This window comes from Pagrus major, chromosome 24 (assembly GCF_040436345.1).
Source record: "Pagrus major chromosome 24, Pma_NU_1.0".
Taxonomy (NCBI): Eukaryota; Metazoa; Chordata; class Actinopteri; order Spariformes; family Sparidae; genus Pagrus; species Pagrus major.
The window spans coordinates 17,244,526-17,263,965 of record NC_133238.1 but is presented as its reverse complement, the minus strand read 5'-3'; the positions used below and the strand labels follow the sequence as shown (position 1 = coordinate 17,263,965).

Genomic DNA, 19,440 nt, shown 5'->3' with positions numbered 1-19,440 from the left:
TGAACCAATGCTCCTGGAGGGTTAGTTATTCAAACATTTCTCTGAGGCAGAGTTCTTACACCTGATTGGCTGATATAAATCTCAGCGGGTGAAACCAGAGATTAAAGTACAGTGTGAAGGATGGGTTAGGGTTAGTCTCAGCCTGAGGAGTGAAGCTGCTGTCTGATGGTACAGCAGCGGATACTTCTGTATCTTTCGGCAGGCGGTGGCAGGGTGGTTTTTGTCTTTTCATATCCTTTGGGCTCTGTGCAGACACCTCACCTCTCTGATATCACTGAGTGATGTTCTGGGCGGTTTTAAACACCGCTGCAGAGCCACGACAGTTCAAACAAGAATTTCCATCTTATTACGTGTTCGTACGAGCATAAGGCTTTGGAGTAAAGCTGCCTACTGTTTAAATGTTATCACTGGGCTTCGTTTTAACATACTGTACCAAAGAACAGTATTTCTTTGTCCCCACCCACCTGAGGTTTACCCCAACCAATGAGGTTATTTCTGCCCCTCAGTAATGTTTCTGCAACCAGAACTCTTAATTTGTGGTTAAGGCTTGTATTCTTTTTAGTAGCGAGGCACTAACTCTCTGCTAGGGGGCTGTGTGGCAAATCAAAAAAACCTGTGCGCTCCACAATACTCCGAGCAGCGTCGGATAAAAGCATCCAGCAAATGACATATGATAAAAAAAAAATAAAAAAAACAACAAGCGTGATCCTGCATGCAGAGGATTGCAGCAGCGTCACAGCCAGGGAGTAATAAGCTCAGCCTGCGTGTTGGCTGGAGCTCTATGATTGCTCAGGTGGATGTGCTCCGTGTTGTATTTAATCGCTCTGTTTGGCGATTGAAGCTTTCTTCGCCTCCCCCGCCGCTTGTTGTCATGTTAAAGGTAAATAAGTCACTGTCTGGCCCCGATGATAGCATTCATTAAGCATGCCGAACAAAGCCGCGGCGCGCTGCGATGCACAGCAGTGCCTTTATTGCTTTCTCCATACCTTCTTCTTAGAGGCCTCATTGTCAGCGTTTGTTGGTTTGGATGGTACATTGAGGTACTCACCCCCTCCTCTCCCTCTCTCTCCCCCCCTCACCCCCTCTTTTTCTTCTCCTATGTTTCTGTGCAGATGAAATAAAGGATGATTTTGACACCCTGGGGCCTGATGCCACTTTGCAGGCAGTTGGAAACGGTACAGGTGAGTTGACTCATGATGTGTTTGTTTTTTTGTGTGTGTTGCTCGCAGTGTGCTTGAGTTTCTGTCCCTTTAACCTACATTGCAACATGCTTTAAAACAGTCTGTCCCAATCTTTTTGGCTCAAGAGCCCTACAGACGAAGCAATGTCTACTTGCAACCTCTCGTCACAGGTTGCCTAAGTTTTCCAGTTTGTTGCTAATCCAATTTTTTTTTCCTTTTGGGATTGTTAGTGCAATGGATAGATAAAAATGTGTAATACATGAATTTATAAGACTCTTGTCTTTCAGAAACCTTAAAGAAATTTAACAAAAACCTTAAAAATAGTCAGAGCAGTAAATCTTTAAATACTTTGCATCCAAATTCATTTTAAAGGGGCTAATGCTCAGCTACCTTCACCTCCAATCTTAGTAATAACACTGCTTTTTCATTCTTAAGTTAGTTACTTCATTTTTTTTTTATTTTTTGTAGCATTTTGATCATTTTGTTGTCTTTGATCACTGTTAGCATTGTTAGCTAGTCAAATGTTGCTCATAGCCAGCTAGGCTAGTTGACCTCGCTACTGAGGTGATAAGCAAAATGATAAAAACAATATTTTGATTTTGGCAGCTCTTGCAAGCACTGAGAGTAAAGAGCAATAGCGACCTAATGTCAGCTGAGCTCCTAAAATCAGGTACGTCAGGTACGTTGGTTTGTTTACAGTATATACTGTTTACAAAATGTGCAAAGATCACTGTCGAAGGTGAAGACTGAGCCTGAGGATGAAAAAGCTGTGTGATCCTGAAAGTCGGTGCTGCAGCTAACCTAACTGCTACTTTGTGCAAGTTCATAATTAATCATCTCGTGATTCAGTTTATTTTGTGGCCCCAAGTTGCCAACCACTTCTTCAAAAAAAAACAACAACAAACAATTACATAGCTCTAATTAAATCTTCTCCCGCTGACTCCAAGACAAATCCCTGTATGTTTATAGCAGCTGAAGTGATTCTAAATTTTAGGACCTTTGATTACACGTTGGCCGGTTTTGGTTAGCTAAGTGAGTCTTAGTGTGTTTGTGTCCCGTTGCCGACTCCTGGTGGAACCGATCCCTACCTGCCATTTTTCATTAAGCCACCGACGCTGATCTGCAGCCACACACCCCTCCCTTCCATGATATCATCCTGGCCACCCCGACAATTGGCCCCGGACTCTGTTATGGTAAACCAAACTCACCCCACAGACTGCCACACAGCCCTTCCCTCAAAAACCCTCCTTTCAGCTTTAATTAATCTAACTTTCTGCTCCTCCAGAGTGTTTTCTTCTTCACATTTTTCTCTGTGTTATGCAGCAAATGTTTTTTTTTCCATTTTGACTTTGCAGAAAGCATTTTTTTTTTCTTTTCTTTTTGGGAAACAATGCTGTGGCACCGCTGTGGAAGCTCCCCACCACTGGATCACATGTGATTTCATTTAAAGACATGAGCAGTTTGATCACGTCCCGGTGCCAAAGCACACTTTGATCCAGGTGATTTCCTCCTCCGCTGGAAGGAAAGTCATTTGTTTCTCCTTTAAAGGAACATTTTACATTTCTATTTTTCATCCTGAAAGAATAAGCACTCGTTTTTTTTTTTGTCCAGAAGATTGGTAGGTTGGGTTGATTGAAAGTAAAACATAAAATAAACATTACCCTGAAGGTTTTTAGGTTGCGGTCCAGAAACTGATTGCACCGAGCCGCACCCTGGTCAATCATCAGTCGATCTTAAATAACGGCTTAAAAAACCACCATTATCACAACACTCAGTCTCTCACAATTAGCTTAGCCGTCTTCAAAAGAAGCATCTAATGAGAATGCTGTATATTATGCTATCACGGTACTCAAAAGTGATCCATTGGCACCGATGACATTTGGGTGCCATTTTTGACAACCAAATATCTACTACCTTGACCTTTCGCAAATTGGACCGCAAAGTCATCACGGCCGAACAAATCGCTCTTTAAACCTCACCTTGGCTCACAGACTAAAAGCCTAATTAACAGGGGATGAAGTCTGATGAGACGTCACTCGCTTTTTTTCGGTTCGACGTAGCCAAACAGCCTCCAGAATTTCCTCAGGTTGTAAACAGTGTGTGAATGCGTGTGTGTGAATGTGTGTGTGTGTTTTGAAAGTCGGCCATCCCCTTGACTAATGAAGGCTGCTGATTTCTTTTTAGCTCCGGTTTGTTTTTGGAGGCAGCTATCTCCACACTGCAGCTTAAGAGTTTCCCTGAAGAGAAGGGACTGGGAAATAATTTGAGAAAACGCATTGTGTGGCCTCAGCACTTTGGCTGGCTTAAGATACATTCTGCTCAGCTATGGCAAAGCATGTCTCTCTCTCTTTCTCTTTCCCTTTTTTTTATTTTTTTTTGCACTGGTTTGTGGTTTGGCCTCGGTAATCTGTTCAACACAGAATCAACAAAAGCCACGGTCTCTTGATTGACCTTATATGTGAAAGTCGATACAAAGAAACGTGGCTCTGTTGCTGATTAAGCCGGGCTTGTGTATCTGTGAATGTATATATGAGTGTGTTTTCCTTTCTTTTTTTATATCACAGGCCTTAAACTTGAAATCTGATTTCACGTCATGAGTAAATTCAGTCAGTGAAGTTGTTTTACACGTCGTTCCTCAGCAGCTCATGGTAGCGCGTTTATCTCTGACTTTTGGCCGGATTAGGTTACAATTCTTATTTTAGCCGGCATGGCGTGACAAGCAAACCCAGTAATTTAGATGTATTCTCCCCAAAGCACGGCTGTAATGTTTTAGGGTGGCTGTCCTCATCACATTTCCACCAAGATGTTCCCAATATCCTCCTGTAAGACATTTCTCTGGGGAAGAAATGAATCCAATTTATTCCTCCCCCTCTTTCTCTGTTGGTCTCCTCCTTCACCGTCTCCCTCTCTCTCTCTCTCTTCCTCCCCTTCAGTTAAGAGCGTGGATTGCACTTCAGAGTTCGAGGACTTCTTCGCCAAGCGGAAGCTGGACGACGGCGACAGTCACGTGGTGAGCATCGCCGAGTACCTGCAGCGAGGCGACACCGCCATCATCTACCCGGAGGCTCCAGAGGAGCTGTCCCGCCTGGGCACGCCGGAGGCCACCGGACCAGAGGAGAACGGTAGGAATCCTGTCAGGGGTTGATAGGAGGGGCCAAAGGTGTCGAGGGAGACTTGTGATCGAACTACTTACTCACAAACCAAAGATAAGTTAGGGAAGAGCAAGGCACTAAACATTCAGCTGTTGTGGTTTGATGTTGAAGTCGATAACTCTTTGTAAGATAAGACACTAAATATCTTTGAGGTTAAAGATCAAAGACTGGGTGTTGAACCCTTAAACTTTATGAGCACCAACCGAAATATGTCAACGAACACATTAGGGTTAGCATTGCGCTAACACATTAGCATTGAGGTAGCAAATTTTATGTTTACATATTTTTTCATCAGACACTTCCTCATCTTAGTCAGGAAATCAGAAAAACTACAGACTTTATTTTACTTTAAAGACAGGTTTTTCCTGGCTGTTAGCTTTAGCTAGCTTTAAACAGTGTCGATGCAACAATCTGAAGCACTGTCGCCAAGTAAAGGGTAATGGTGAATGGTTATATGTAGTGTAACAATAGTAGAGAAATAGAAAGTCAGAAAATTTAGCAAACTGACTCAGAAATCTATCTAAAGTTAGCTAACGTTAGCTAACATTAGCCATCATAAGCTACTGGTGATACCAGACTTTGAAAGGCTGTAGCAGCAAAACCCCTTAATGTGTTGAATTGAGACTCATCACATTTTAATACTTAATAATTAAACTAAAATTATTCCTGTTTAAAAGGTTACACAATCTGCTTTTAAAGCATTTGATTAAAGAATTAAAGTTACTCTTTTGACGGTAGTATTCACAGTTTTAAAACAATAAACAAGCTCTAAGCAGATTATGATTTAGTACAAATGTGGCCTCCTCTTGTGGCCTGAAAGTTTCAGTAACAGTCATGCTGGCTCAGCTAACCTCCCTTTGCTCCAGCAAAGGTTGGAAAAAAAAGAAATAAAGAACAGGAGTCTGGACAGAGCAGCAGCTCTTCTCGCTGACACGACCGGGCAGCTGTTGGTCCCACAGATTCACCGGATGCCTTGGTGTTTACCTACAGTCTTAAGCAACAGCTGGGCAGGGGCTTGAAATCAGATAGCGCACCTCTGAAGCTCCCCGGAGGGTGAAAAAAGAAATGTGTGTTGGGGGGGGGGGTTGAATTGGAATGAGCTCATGATTCATGCTGCAGACGTGATGAACGTGTCAGCGGGAACGGCATTAAAAAGTCTTTAGAGCAATTAGGGAGGTATGGGGAATTATGTGTGTGTCAGTGAGTTATGATTTTTTTGCATGTGTGTACATACAGTATCATGTTGGCTGTTTGTTACTGTGTCAAGGAGTGTGTGTGTGTGTGTGTGTGTGTGTGTGTGTGTGTGTGTGTGTGTGTGTGTGTGTGTGTGTGTGTGCGGGAGGAGGTCGTAGTGCAGCGGATGCCAGCCTGACACTGTGGCTCTCATGTGGAGCAGATTGCAGAGATAACTCCCATACCACTCCTGGGCAGCCCGCCCGTTAGCTGCCATTGATTCGCTGACCTTTTGGCCCGCTTTCCCTTCCCCTTCCTCCGCCTTCCCCTCCCTCCTCCCCCTCCTCCTCCCCGCTGTCTCCCGTGCAGACCTGCCACCTGGAACGCCAGATGCCTTCGCCCAACTGTTGACCTGCCCCTACTGCGACCGGGGCTACAAGCGTTTGACATCGCTGAAGGAGCACATCAAGTACCGCCATGAGAAGAACGAGGAGAACTTCGCCTGCCCCCTGTGCAACTACACGTTTGCTTACCGCACTCAGCTTGAGCGGCATATGGCCACACACAAGCCTGCGAGGGATCAGGTTAGAGGGATTTAAACATTTTCTTCTTCTCTTCTCTCTCTTTCTGTCCCCCCTATCTCATTTCTAATGTGCTCTGATCCCTCCGAGAGGAGAGATCATTTTTTCTGATTGGCAATCATTATTAATTTTTCATGGCATTTTGAAGATGCAGATCCTTTAATGGTAATAACTTTAATTGAGGCCCTAAATGGTTTTTTGATGGCCCTCCCTGATATGATTTTCCAGTCTCGTGTTCACGATCGAATGATTGTGTGAATTTCCAATTTGGAAATTTTTATCAGCTCCTTAACTTCACTTCACTCCTGGCCTTTAATGTTCTTCTGCCTGAGCCCCGCAGTACTCCATCAAACCCTCCCCCCGCTTCTAATTTCATGCACTGCATAAACATCTGTGTATACTTGAATTTTTCTCGAGCGATTTATATGCTATATGTCTGAGATATAATGTGAATCCGCTGGCAGTTAGCATGAATCACCTTAAAGTCCTGTGAGGTGAAAACACATCCAGCAGTCACGGGTGTTTAACTCGCTTGTCAGCTTTAAGTTGAAGATGTGGCGGGCGAGATAGATCGTGGCGAGGAAAAAAAAAAAAATTGCACGCTTTCAGAGTTTTCACACATTGGGGGATAATTATAACTTCTCAGTGAACTAAAATTAGAGCAGTAAATTTTAAAGTAGATGGAGTCTGTGTTTGTGCTTCGAAAGGATGATTATGAGTGAGGAATTTGTTTTTTTTGAAAGAGACCACAAGTTCATCTCTCAAATATAATGGGTGTGCTTTTCTGATTTAGATACACTGCTAAGAAGCCCTAAAGCGAAGAAGTACACAGTCGGTTTTAGAAATGTAAGAATTAATTGGAAAAAAGGTCAAAAAGTGATCAAGATGGACTCTTTTTTTTTTGTTTGCAATACAGAACTAGCTTTAAAAAAGGAAGGATTTAATTTATGTCACTTCCTTGACATCTTTTTCCTTCATGAACTTCCTCCACTTGAGCCACCTTGTAAAAGAAAAAAAAAACAAAACTCGATGATATCATGTACCCTGATGCTCGGCGGTGTTCAGTTCCCAGGTCGTGGGTGTTGTGTTGTGCTCTCTGAAGCGAGAATGACAGGCTCAGACTGTGGCTGATTTGATCAGATGTCAGCAGCCAGCACTTTCACCTGATCTACCAGCTGGGCGTAAACGTGAGCAGATGGGCCGGCCGAGTGAGCCGCTGTCCCAATCCTCATATTACAATGCTGCTGCTGCTCCCCTCCAGAGTCGAGTCAATGGCCAAAGACTCCTTATTCAGGCGCCGCTCGGGCTCCTTCCACAAAGCCGCCTATCTTGATTTGTAAATTAGCTGAATTGTTTAAGTGGTAATCCTCGGGATCAGATCGAGGTGATGTCTTACTCTTTTGATTTTTCTCGCTTGATATTCTGTAGGTGGCGCTCTCTCTTTTCTTTGCCTCCTCAGTCTTTTTCTGTTTATTCAAGAATAAACAGCGAGCGTGAAATATATCACTTCCTCTCAGACGAAAATCAAAATGAGCATGTATTCATGTGAATCTGGCAATTAACAACTAACTCAGGAGGACTCAGGAGCAATCAGATTAACATAAAGAATAATGTCCTGATAGGTAAACATGTGCTCTGCTGTTCTGTCTCGTATGTTTACAAGCCTTAATACTCCTCCTCCTCTTAACCAATTAGCCGAAATATGACTAATTAGAGGTTATACATATGCAAACATCCAGTCGGGTCCCCGCCCACAACCAGCAGTGGTGCCGTTCACATCGAGAACGAGCCATGAAGGAGAGATGGAGCATTTTGCCGGTGCCATTCACAATTAAGAGCGCCAAGCGATTGTGCCTTATTAGCAGTGGTGGCGAGACTAAACTTTACCGGGCAGGGGTCCTCAAGGGGGAAGTAAGGGGATGGTGGCGGCGGAGGTGGGGGGCGGAGGCACTGAAGCAGCTGTTGCTGTTTGTTTATGCAACTCAGCAACATACGAGCGGTGGGGTCCCTCTCCGGCGCTTGGCGGGGCCCCCGACTCTCCCTGCTTGATCTTTGAAGGTTGGGGCTGTTTGAACAATTCCTCCCAGTCCTCCCAGTGTCCTGCGCGCCACCATCTGTCTCCCCAGGAATGTGGGTAGAGTCAGCACACACCCCAGCATTTGTCAAGGCTGAACTGGGAGGAGGGAGTCGCTGTGTTTTCTCCCCCCAGCGAGCTCGGAGAAAATGTGTCCTTTTTTTTTATTTACCAACCGTTTAACGTCCTCAACTCCCACTTGGAATTAATTGTTGCGAGAGTGACGAGCCAGGTTTACACACCCAGTGTTGTTGTTGTCGCTGGGTATTATATTTTGATTTCTTTCTTTTCAGAGAACAGGCCTTGTTTGAATTGCAAATTTGATGGATTGCAACTGATGTTTACCTTTGAACAGCGAATCAAGGCTGGGCCTATACGCTCTGTTCTGTATCCTAAGATTATTAAAGAGACGTTCAAGGTTTCAGAAAAAAGACCTAATTACTTTAAGACATTTGAAACTGTTCAGAAGTACAAAGTGTGATTCAAATGAATGCAGGTATGCAGGGTGAAAGAGCTCACAGATGATTCTGAATACCTTTCAGACTGATTAGGCCCAAATTAATGAAAAGTAGATCAAATCGGTGCTTCTAATGAAGGGGAAACGCTCTAAAAAAAGACTCTTTTCATTTATTCTATTTTCTGGGCTGCCAAATTCTAAAGGCATGCCTCCTTTGGCTGAGGAGCCAGGAAATTAAAAGGTATGTGATTCTCTCTGTTATCGCCGCCGCTGCCTGTAGTCGTTCAACGGCGGTGGGAGTAGAAAGCCAAGATGCTTCGTTGGCGACGGGAGCCGCTTGGCTTGCTGCTTGTTGTCGCGCCGTCCAATTGTGATTATTTACTGAACTCTCAGCCCCACGATGTTTGTGCATTTGTTTCAACGTGAATCTCCCTCTTTCTCTCCCTCTCTCGCAGCACCAACTGCTCAACCAAGCGGCCGGCAACCGCAAGTTCAAATGCACCGAGTGTGGCAAGGCCTTCAAATACAAGCACCATCTGAAGGAACACCTCCGGATTCATAGCGGTGAGTAGCGGGAGGAACGCTGGCCTCGCTCTTTGAATATTCATAACCGTGATTTAAGAACAGCATGAATCTGCAGAAATTCCTTTCGGTTTATTTTGGACCCTCCCTGCTGTTGATGGACACTGAACTCTGCTGTGTAGAGAATCGGTCCACTTGCCAAGTACAATATTTGCTTAGAAATGTGTACGTGTGTGAAGCATTTCAGGAAATTTTGTTTAATTTATTAGTTTATTTGTCAGGGACAATGTCCATTGATCAACAGAGAAGCTAAAAGAGGCAGAGGTGCTCAAAAGGCTAATTTTTATCGGCTCCTCGTGTCCAGATGTTAAAAGACAACTTAGAGAAATTAATTAAAATTATATTGTTTGAAGACAAGACACCTCACAAATCATTTACGTAAAGACATGCAACAACAAGCCCTTTAGGAACATTATGTGACTGCACTGTTTTAGTTTTGCTTGACTTATGTTTTAAACTTTTACTTCCTGTGCAGGGCAATTCATCACCTTGCTGCAACTCTTCTGCATTTCTTGGATATTTTTCAGTTTTATTTTGTTTTACCTTCCTTTACCTAATGTAAAGCACTTTAATTGTATTCACTTAACCCTTACACTTTTTCCATTAATAATACAATTTGATTAATGTTTAGTATCCTCTATAGTAACAAAATTAACAGTAAAAAGCTCCTAATTTGATGATATTTTTCATCTTACGCTGTATATTTTTCATTTCAGGTGAAAAACCCTACGAGTGCCCCAACTGCAAGAAGCGCTTCTCCCACTCCGGCTCCTACAGCTCCCACATAAGCAGCAAGAAGTGCATCGGTCTGATCGCTGTCAACGGCAGGATGCGCAGCAACATGAAGACGGGCTCCTCCCCGACCTCCGCCTCCTCCTCGCCCACCAACACTGCCATCACCCAGCTGCGGCAGAAGCTGGAGAACGGCAAGCCGCTTGGCCTCCCCGAGCACAACAACCACTTGAACATCAAAACCGAGCCGCTCGACTTCAACGACTACAAGCTGATGATGGCGTCTCATGGATTTGCTGCTCCTGCATCGTTCATGAACGGGGGCATGGGAGGGAACAGCCCGCTGGGGATCCACCACAACTCGACGGGCCAGAGCCCCTTGCAGCACCTTGGGATGAGTGGGCTAGAACAGCAGCTCATGTGCTATCCAGGGCCACTGGGGAACAACCTGAGCGAGGTGCAGAAGGTCCTCCAGATTGTGGACAACACTGTGTGCAGGCAGAAAATGGACTGCAAGCCAGAGGAGCTGTCCAAGCTCAAGGCCTACATGAAGGAGCTGGGGTCCCAGGTTGAAGAGCAGAAGCAGGTGCTGGCACAATCGGGAGGTCAGGTCGGTCTTCCACTTGTCAATCACAACGGCGCCACCAAAAGCATCATCGACTACACATTAGAAAAAGTGAACGAAGCCAAAGCCTGCCTCCAGAGCTTGACAACAGACTCAAAGAGACAGATTAGCAATATCAAACGAGAGAAATCCAACCACATGCTTGAAGGAGGTGTGGATGAGAAGGTGCAGGAAAATCACATGTTTACACCTTATGCTTGCCAATTTTGCAAAGAAACCTTCACCGGGCCAATACCTTTGCATCAGCACGAACGCTACCTGTGTAAAATGAACGAGGAGATCAAAGCCGTGCTGCAGCCCAGTGAGAATCTGATGCCCAGCAAACCAGTGATGTTCATGGAGAAGAACGCCCACTTATCCCCCTCCATGTTGTCTGACAAGGGACTCACTGGGCCCATCAACCCTTACAGGGACCACATGTCTGTGCTAAAGGCGTATTTCGCCATGAACATGGAGCCCAACTCGGAGGAGCTGCTCAAGATTTCCATAGCGGTCGGCCTTCCTCAGGAATTCGTCAAGGAGTGGTTCGAGCAGCGGAAGATGTACCATTACGGCACTACTAGAACCCCACCACTAGAGCACAGGAACAACTCGGATATGGTTCTCGGAACAAATAACCACCACACTCCACAAAAAGACTCTATGGCAGCTAGGTCACCTGTGTCTCTACTCAAACCTACTGACCGCATCACGTCCCCCTCCATAGCAGAGCTCCATAACAACGTGAACAACTGTGACAACTCGCTCAGACATTTGAAAAACCACCAGTTCAGCGGCAGCGCCAAACCCACAGGTGAAAAGTTGGACCACTCCCGCAGCAACACCCCCTCCCCGCTAAATCTGTCCTCCACATCTTCCAAAAACTCCCACAGCAGCTCCTACACTCCAAACAGCTTGACTTCAGAAGACCTGCAGGCTGAGCCGCTGGACCTCTCTCTGCCGAGACTAATGAAGGAACCCAAGCATGCACTGACTGTCAAAAGCAGACCTAAAGTCAACAGCATTACCATCGACCATAACAGCATACCCTCTCCTCGAGAGCACTTCGAAGAGCCTTTGAACTTGGCCTATCTCAAGAAGGAATTCTCAGGCTCTACCAACAACGGAAACCTTGAAAAAAGCACTAGCCCCATCTTCGGCATTAACCCGTTTGCTGCCAAACCCCTGTACACATCACTTCCACCTCAGAGCGCTTTCCCACCTGCCACATTCATGCCCCCGATGCAGGCCAGCATACCAGGTCTTAGGCCCTACCCGGGCATGGATCAAATGGGCTTCCTACCGCACATGGCCTACACTTACGCAGCAGGGGCAGCTACCTTTGCCGAGATGCAGCAGAGGAGAAAGTACCAGCGGAAACCAGGTTTCCAGGTAAATAAGCCACCTGTGGTTTTGTCAAAGCCCCAGGCTCACTCAGATTCTCCTAAAATGATCTGAACTCATTTCTGTACTAATTAAAAAACGACATTCGGCTCAGGAGAGAGAAACGCTCACCTGAGGTAGAGTGAACTGGCAAAGGGCGATGGAGATAAACAGCTGTGACACGACCCCGGGGCGGAAAAAAAGTGAAGCGTAGTGGTGTCATGGAGTCAAGGGCGTAATTTAGAGGTTCAGATGTTTACAGAGCAGTTTAATGATAAACTGCAATCAGCCAATAACGGAGGAGAAAAGGTTTTTTTTTTTTTTTTTTACTGTTTCCAGCTTCTCAAATGTGAACATTTGCAAATTTTCTGATTTATACCATTTCAACGACGACTAAACAATCATTTATTGCAATAGATTGATCTTCTTGTTCACCAAGGATGAAAATAATCATTAGTTGCAGTCCTATTTTTATTTTTTACAGCTGTCGGACTGTAAAAAACTTTAATCGAACCTGCCTCTGCCTCCCTCCGTAATGAGCCTCTAACCCTCCAGTTTCATTTGTAGATTTTTATAATTGTCCAATAATGGTCTAAAAACTGCTGCAAGGGTTCTTCCACCCTGAACCATAACCATGAATATCTTCAGTTTTTGAGTGCTTTAATTTTTACTCTCAAAAAGGTCCAATTTAAGCATTAAAAAAAAATCAAACAGCATCAGGTTCAAATAAATAACAGGAACGATATTGGCCCTAAAATCTCATCTCGGTAAAGCCATAATTGTTACCACTCTCCGCTGTAAATTTTACCCTCAGCTGTGGGTGGAATACATTAATGCTCCTGACTCCAGTCCTCTTCCAGCGCCGGCCTGAACTCAGATATTTTGTTATTAAATATGGGTGAAAGGCCTTTGTAAAAATGACAAAGGTGAGCCCCGGAGCTGTGCACTTCTCTGAAATTTCCCATCGCAACTTTGCTGCATTTTAAAGAGAGAGCCACAGCCAAAATGAGCTTCTACATGTGGATTAATAATGCACAGTCTCCATGTTCATTACCACTGAATGCTGAAGGCTGTTTAACATAGAGGGAACCATTTTGATGAAAAAAAGTATTAATAATGTTTCCTATTCTAAGTTATTAAATTAGATTTTAAAAATACAGCTACAGGCGTTTAGTTCAAATTGATTGCAGAGTGATAGTGGTCCCTTCTTAAAACACAGTGCAGAGCTGTCCTCACATTATCACACACATATTCATTAAAGAAAGCGTGGGTCGGCCATTAAGGTGCACCTTCTGATTTTAATCATTATATGAGTTTGCAATTTCAAGAATGGTGCTCAGTGCCTCCTCTAATGTTGTAATATTGTTCCCCATCAATTCATGTTTAAGACTAATCTTCATCATAAAAGAGAATTTTTAAAAAAGAAATGTGCGGAATTAACACTCCTGTACAAAATTAGACCACACTGAATACACCATTATGGCCGGGGTTTCATAATGGGCGAGCATGTCAGTTATAGATGGGTGATATTACTCCGGAGCTGAAAATTTTATAAGAAATCAACGCTGGTATGTGCTGGTAATTAAAAATGCATGAGCGTATGTAGCATAGTGTGATTGTTTGGGAGGTAAGGCTCTGGTTTATGGCTTTATCTGGTGATATGAAGTGGCTAAAAACTTAATTTACTTTTCGTTAAGTAGCTTTTATTTAAATAAAAACAATATGTGCAAACTTACACATTATACAATTGCGATATTATGACATTTATTCCTAAATTACTTGCATTGTTTTTACAGTTTTCAGATTTTTAAAGGCTACGTGTTTAGCAGTTAGCACATGAACACAGGATGTTAGCTTTTTTAAACAAAGTAATGTCCCAGAAATTTAAAGAAATTCCATCTAGAATGATATCAACAACAAACTATTAGCATCTAAATGGAAACATTTTGAAGTATTATGACATTTTTCAGTAATTTATTCTTGAAAAACTTTTTTAAGAACTCATTGTGGCTGTGACAGTTTTTGACAGGCTACATGTTTTAGCAATTAGCGAAAGCTTAAGCTGGAGCTACAATACTTTAATAGACAAATAACTGCAATTTTTTGCCTGCATTTATTCCTGAAATGTTTTTGTTTTTGAAGAATTGTAAACTTCCTGGCTTTGTGCCAGTTTCTGATAGGCTTCCCTACATGTTTAGCAACTAGCTTCCTGTTTAACGTGGCTATAAATGGCCTTCCTGTAGGCTGTAAGTCATATCAAGAGGTTATATAGCTTTCTGGACAAAACAAAGAAAAAAGAAATGTAACATTAGCCTTTACATCGAGTTAGCTCAAGCTAAACCTGCAGCTACAAATGGACATTAAACTTGCTCTTCTTCAATTCACTCCAGCTAACCGGCAAACTTCTTCTCGCAGTCAGTAAATAAACTGCAACCCCCTTTTATCACGCCCCAAATTCATTATTATTTTTTTGTCTTCTCTTCTTTTCTTTTCTTTTTGTTTGTGGTTTTTTAAGGGGGACCTGCTCGACGGTACACCAGATTACATGTCAGGGCTGGACGACATGACAGACCCCGACTCCTGTCTGTCGCGGAAGAAGATTAAGAAGACCGAAAGTGGTATGTACGCGTGTGACTTGTGCGACAAAACATTCCAGAAGAGCAGTTCCCTTCTAAGACACAAATATGAACACACAGGTATATACTGTTCTAGACCCTTATTTTAAACCCCATGCTTTTTTTTTATGTTTTAAATGTTTGTGTTTCCAAATCCTATCAGTATGAATATATACATTTTATGTTCCCCCCTCTTTTCTCTTTCTTTCTTCTCTGTTTAACCCCTAAGTTGTTATATGTAAACCAACACCTAACTTGCTTCTTCATTGACAGGGTTGAGATGCCAACGAATGAGTAAATTGCATTTAAAGTTTCGAAGCTTTGTGTGTTCTGATTTGAGATTTTGAAACAATATAGCGGCTCTTTTGGATAACAAATCTGTAATTAATGCAGGTGGGCAAGTAAAGGGAGGCTTCAGCTATCTTTTCAAGTGATTGTGCTCTTTATTTTCCAATCATATCCTGCTATATTAACCATTTTGCTATCTTTAAAAGACACACATCAATTCACCTAGATATATAAAGCCAGCAAAAGGCCCCTAATGCCTTTATCGGCCCCATTATTGGCGATAGATCACATCAGCGGAGTAGTGCTCAGAAGCTTCAGAGCACCGATAACAAGTCTTTCATTATAGTTATTATACAGAGATCCTCTTTCACTAGGTTGCATCATTTATTTTATCCGCTATCAGTAGCCGAGCGCTCAGTGCTTTATGCAGCCTTCATGTTATCTGGTCGGACATAAAAGGGAGGGAGGGTGCACCGTCAGAACAGTGCGCTGAACTCTTAAAAAAAAAAAAAAGGGTGCGTTATCTCCACAACGCCCCTCCATCTCGCTCAGGACCGCGACGCTTTCATGTTCGCGTCGCTGTGTCTTGTTTTTAAAACAATATTACGAGGCTCAGAAGTGCAGTAAAGTGCAGTTGAACCGGCCAGATGTTGGACAGAAGTGCACTTTGAAAAGCCTGTTGGCGGGCGGACTGGAGTGTCAGAGGGGAGTCATGTGATTTGTGTGAGGCAGGCAGCCATATTTCCACACGTGCTGAGCAGCAGTGAATGAGCAAAAAAAAGAAGCAGAAAATTAGGAGTTTAAAAAGTCGTTAAGAAGATTCAGGTAACTTTAGGTCCTAGAAGAAGTGTTTTGGAATAAAGTGTAAGTGTAACAGCAGCCGTGTGGCCACATGACAAGTCGGAGGACATTTATTTAGCCAGACAGTTTATGGCCCTGTGTCATAAAACTATCTCACCCTGCCCTTGTGGCCAGCTTGGGTTTCTCATTTCTGCCTTGGCATCCGAAGCGTCCCGTCAGATTTTGGTAGACGGAGGAGCCCCAGCCCAAAACCTAATGTAGGGCCAGGCGTCACCATGAACTTGAATTGTGTTCGGAGATAAGCAGAGCAACCCCCTCGGAGCCTCCCCCTTACCCTCCAAAACCCAATCTCGGATTTGTTTACTCCTTTGTCGCGCCTTCTTCTGTTTGTTTGCTTTGCAGTAGTTTATTTATGTTGCATTCATGAGTGTGGCACGCAGGCCTAAAATAAGTAGTTGTGGTTGAGTTTCTCCATGCTTTAACCACGGGAGGGAATTTCCATAATGTAGGCCCATGAATGCGAGCGCACTTTCTCATCGTGCTCGCAATTTGAATAAACAAATATCCCTAAGTCGTATGTCAAAGTTGGATTTAATGCTCCGTGATGTCATTTTACTCCATGCCATCCAATTCATCAGAGTTTTTCCTCAACGTTTTGCTTTTCTTCTGACTTGTGTGATTTGTTGTTGTGGCAGCAGGACGAGCGAAGCAAGCCGACTCACGTCTCCTCGTTCTGTGTTTTGTTGTGTCCGCAGGCAAGAGGCCGCACCAGTGCCAGATCTGCAAGAAAGCCTTCAAACACAAACACCATCTCATCGAGCACTCCAGACTGCACTCGGGGGAGAAGCCTTACCAGTGCGACAAGTGCGGGAAGAGGTTCTCCCACTCGGGCTCCTACTCGCAGCACATGAACCACCGCTACTCCTACTGCAAGCGGGAGGCTGAGGAGCGGGAGGCGGCTGAGAGGGAGGCCCGCGAGAAGGGCCACCTGGAGCCCACGGAGCTGCTCATGAGCCGGGCGTACTTGCAGGGCATGACTCCTCAGGGTTACCCGGAGCTGGCGGAGCGCGAGGCCATCCTGAGGCACGATGCCGTGAACGGAGGGATCAGAGAGGGACGGAAGGAAGTGGAAGGAACGTATGCGAAGATCGGACGGAGGGACGACGAGTTCGAGGAGGAGGAGGAGGAAAGCAAGAGCATGGACACGGACCCGGACACGTTGAGGGACGAGGAGGAGAACGGAGAGCACTCGATGGACGATAGCTCGCTGGACGGCAAAACGGAAACCAAATCGGATCACGAGGACACGATGGAGGACGGCATGTAATCATCGGCAGCGGCGGCGTTTCAAAAGCTTCCCATCTTAAAGAGTTTTAAGTTTCTCTCTCTTTCGGTTCAGTATTCTTACCTGCTCGGTTTAAAACACCGTGTTTTAAGCTGTACGTGCACGTGCCTGAAGCTTCCGGGAAGCTTTCTTTGACAGACTCCTCGAGGGGGAAGATGTCTGCCGAAACAAGACATGGACTCAAAAATCAATCTGGAGGAGGCGTTTGAGGGGAAGGGAAGGCATGGGTTTGTGAAATAAGCTGCATTATGCAAACCGAACAATGAATAAATGAATACATTTCAAAAAATGTACAGTACTAAGGCCTAAAAATATGTGTGGTGCTAACCTCCTCAAATAAACCCCCTGTGTTCCATAGTATTTATAGCACAACTAGTGACTTGTACAAATTGCACTCCGCTTCTATAATCATGAACAAAAATAATAAAAAGTATTGCCTATGTATATATTTATACAGTGTTGGAAAAAGAGCAGTAGTGTCTGCACTACAGTCCTTCGATATTACCTTTGTTATCACCTACCTACCTACAGTGTCGTCTTTAGTTTTTTGCCATCGTTGCCCGGCCACGAACATCTCCAGCCACACTATTTTAGGCCTCTTGAATCAAACTTCACGTGAAGGAATTTTAAAAACAGAAGAACTGTATGAAGGAGCTTTTTTTTTTTTTTTAAGAGGATGAAGTTTTAAAGAGACCTTCGTTTTAAGGGAAAATACAGTTTATGGACAGATGGTGTGGGAGGGAAAAAAAAAAAATGAAGGACGAAGCCTTTGTAAGGTGTTTTTGATAAGAAAAAAGAAGCCTTATATGCAAACCTTTTAACCTGTGTGTTTTCTGCAAGTGCCACCCTCGTATTGTGTAAAAGGAAGGTTAATTTTTTTCACCAGCTTCAGTATTATGAAATGGTTCACCGTTGTTCTTTGAAGCATCCGTGTCAGTATTAAGACGTATAGGCAACAGTTCCTTAGTTTACATTATGTTGTGCAATGTTTTCTCAGTTTCTTTTTTTCTTTTTGAACTTTGTCAGTATTACACCAAACCATTTTTTTTTTCTTTTTCTTTTTTGGAAACAAACAAATTGCATTCATTTTATTTGTAGGTTGAAAAAAAAAAACATTATTTATGTGGCCCATTTTATATTTCCTAATTTTATTTATTTCATACTGTTGTGTACAGTACTATAGTTCTTCAATATATAGATATATTTTAGTAAAAAGGAACATGGTGTCGATCATAGGGGCAAATTTTACGTAAAGAGAGCATTTATTGTGTTTTGAAACATTGTGAAATGCGAAGTTTAATCTTATTTTATTTTATTTTCCTTTTTATTTTCCAGTTACTGGAAAATTCCAAATTTGGGAACTTTTATACAATTGTGAAAACACTGTATTTTCGACTGAAAAAAATTCCACTTTCTTCATCTTTGTTTCTTTTTTTAAGCTAAAAAAAATGAAGAGGGACTGTTAAATACTATGTATGATATCATGACTGAAGAAGAATCTTTCCTGAAATGTCTTTGTAAAAGTATTATTGAATTCTTAATTTGTAATTTCTCTTGAAAATGACCCTGCTCGAATAAAAAGTAGCCAAATTACAGAGTACCAAACCCTCAGCGCTTCATGTTTATTCACAGAGAACACAAACTGTGAGGTTTTGCTTGGCAGCGCCGCGATCCAGTCACTTTAAATTCCCTCCAAAGAGAGAAAAAAAAAACTGGAAATCTTTTTTCTCTCCTCATATCCAGTTCATACAAAGTCTCTGCCTCTCATTATTATGTTAATGACATACAGTTTAGATTCACATGTTCGGATGGATCAGAGTGAGTTGACCCCTGGCCCTGCTGCCTGATTACGTCTCATTTAGATGATAAAGTCAAAACCAAACATATATTCAACGTCTTCTCACCTGGATCCATCAAACCACCACAATGAAGAACAAGTATTAGACGAATACGAGAATAGAAATGTTGTGTTTTTACATGTTTTGCATACATCATCCGTCCACCACAAATACTGACCACAGCACAAAATGTGTGTTCATCCACCGCTGAAAATAGTCCCAAGCGGAAGCCGCATTTCCTCCTTTCTTGCTAAAAACTACAGTGACCAGCTGCTGAAGGAAATAGCTGAGCTTGTTTTAGAAATGGGGCTTTACATCTGGGGCCCATTTTTTAGCATTTTTATGGGATTTGTTGCCTGAGAAACATTATTTTTCATACACTAGTTTTCTTCCTTCAGACAAAAACCAAAATACACATTCTGGTGTTTACTTTAGTTCAGATTTCTGTCCTCGACATTTGCACAAATAAGTGCATATTTAACGAGATAGCGTAGATACGACAACATATAGCATTATGTTATAGCTACTGTTAAATCACCTTCAGTTCGTGGACGGCTGATATAAAGAGAAATCAGCAACAATTTTAATAACCAAAGTTAATTTATGAAGAAAAAATGCTAAAAATCAGCTCTTT

At 43.1% G+C, this 19,440-nt stretch overlaps 1 protein-coding gene across 2 annotated transcripts in view; it reads left to right on the top strand.

Moving 5' to 3' along the window:
* Window positions 1–18,561, top strand: part of zeb2b (zinc finger E-box binding homeobox 2b) — a 90,644-nt gene extending 72,083 nt beyond the window's left edge. Inside the window, exons 4-10 of one of the 2 annotated variants that reach the window (XM_073462390.1) lie at window positions 1,113–1,181; window positions 4,115–4,303; window positions 5,876–6,090; window positions 9,074–9,182; window positions 9,917–11,928; window positions 14,435–14,537; window positions 16,379–18,561. In XM_073462390.1, coding sequence (XP_073318491.1) covers window positions 1,113–1,181; window positions 4,115–4,303; window positions 5,876–6,090; window positions 9,074–9,182; window positions 9,917–11,928; window positions 14,435–14,537; window positions 16,379–16,950 — 3,269 coding nt within the window. In that variant the 3' untranslated portion in view covers window positions 16,951–18,561. Of the gene's footprint in view, window positions 1–1,112; window positions 1,182–4,114; window positions 4,304–5,875; window positions 6,091–9,073; window positions 9,183–9,916; window positions 11,929–14,434; window positions 14,616–16,378 lie in introns of both variants that reach the window. The other variant, XM_073462389.1, reaches the window with a different exon arrangement.
* The last annotated feature ends 879 nt before the right edge of the window (window positions 18,562–19,440 follow it).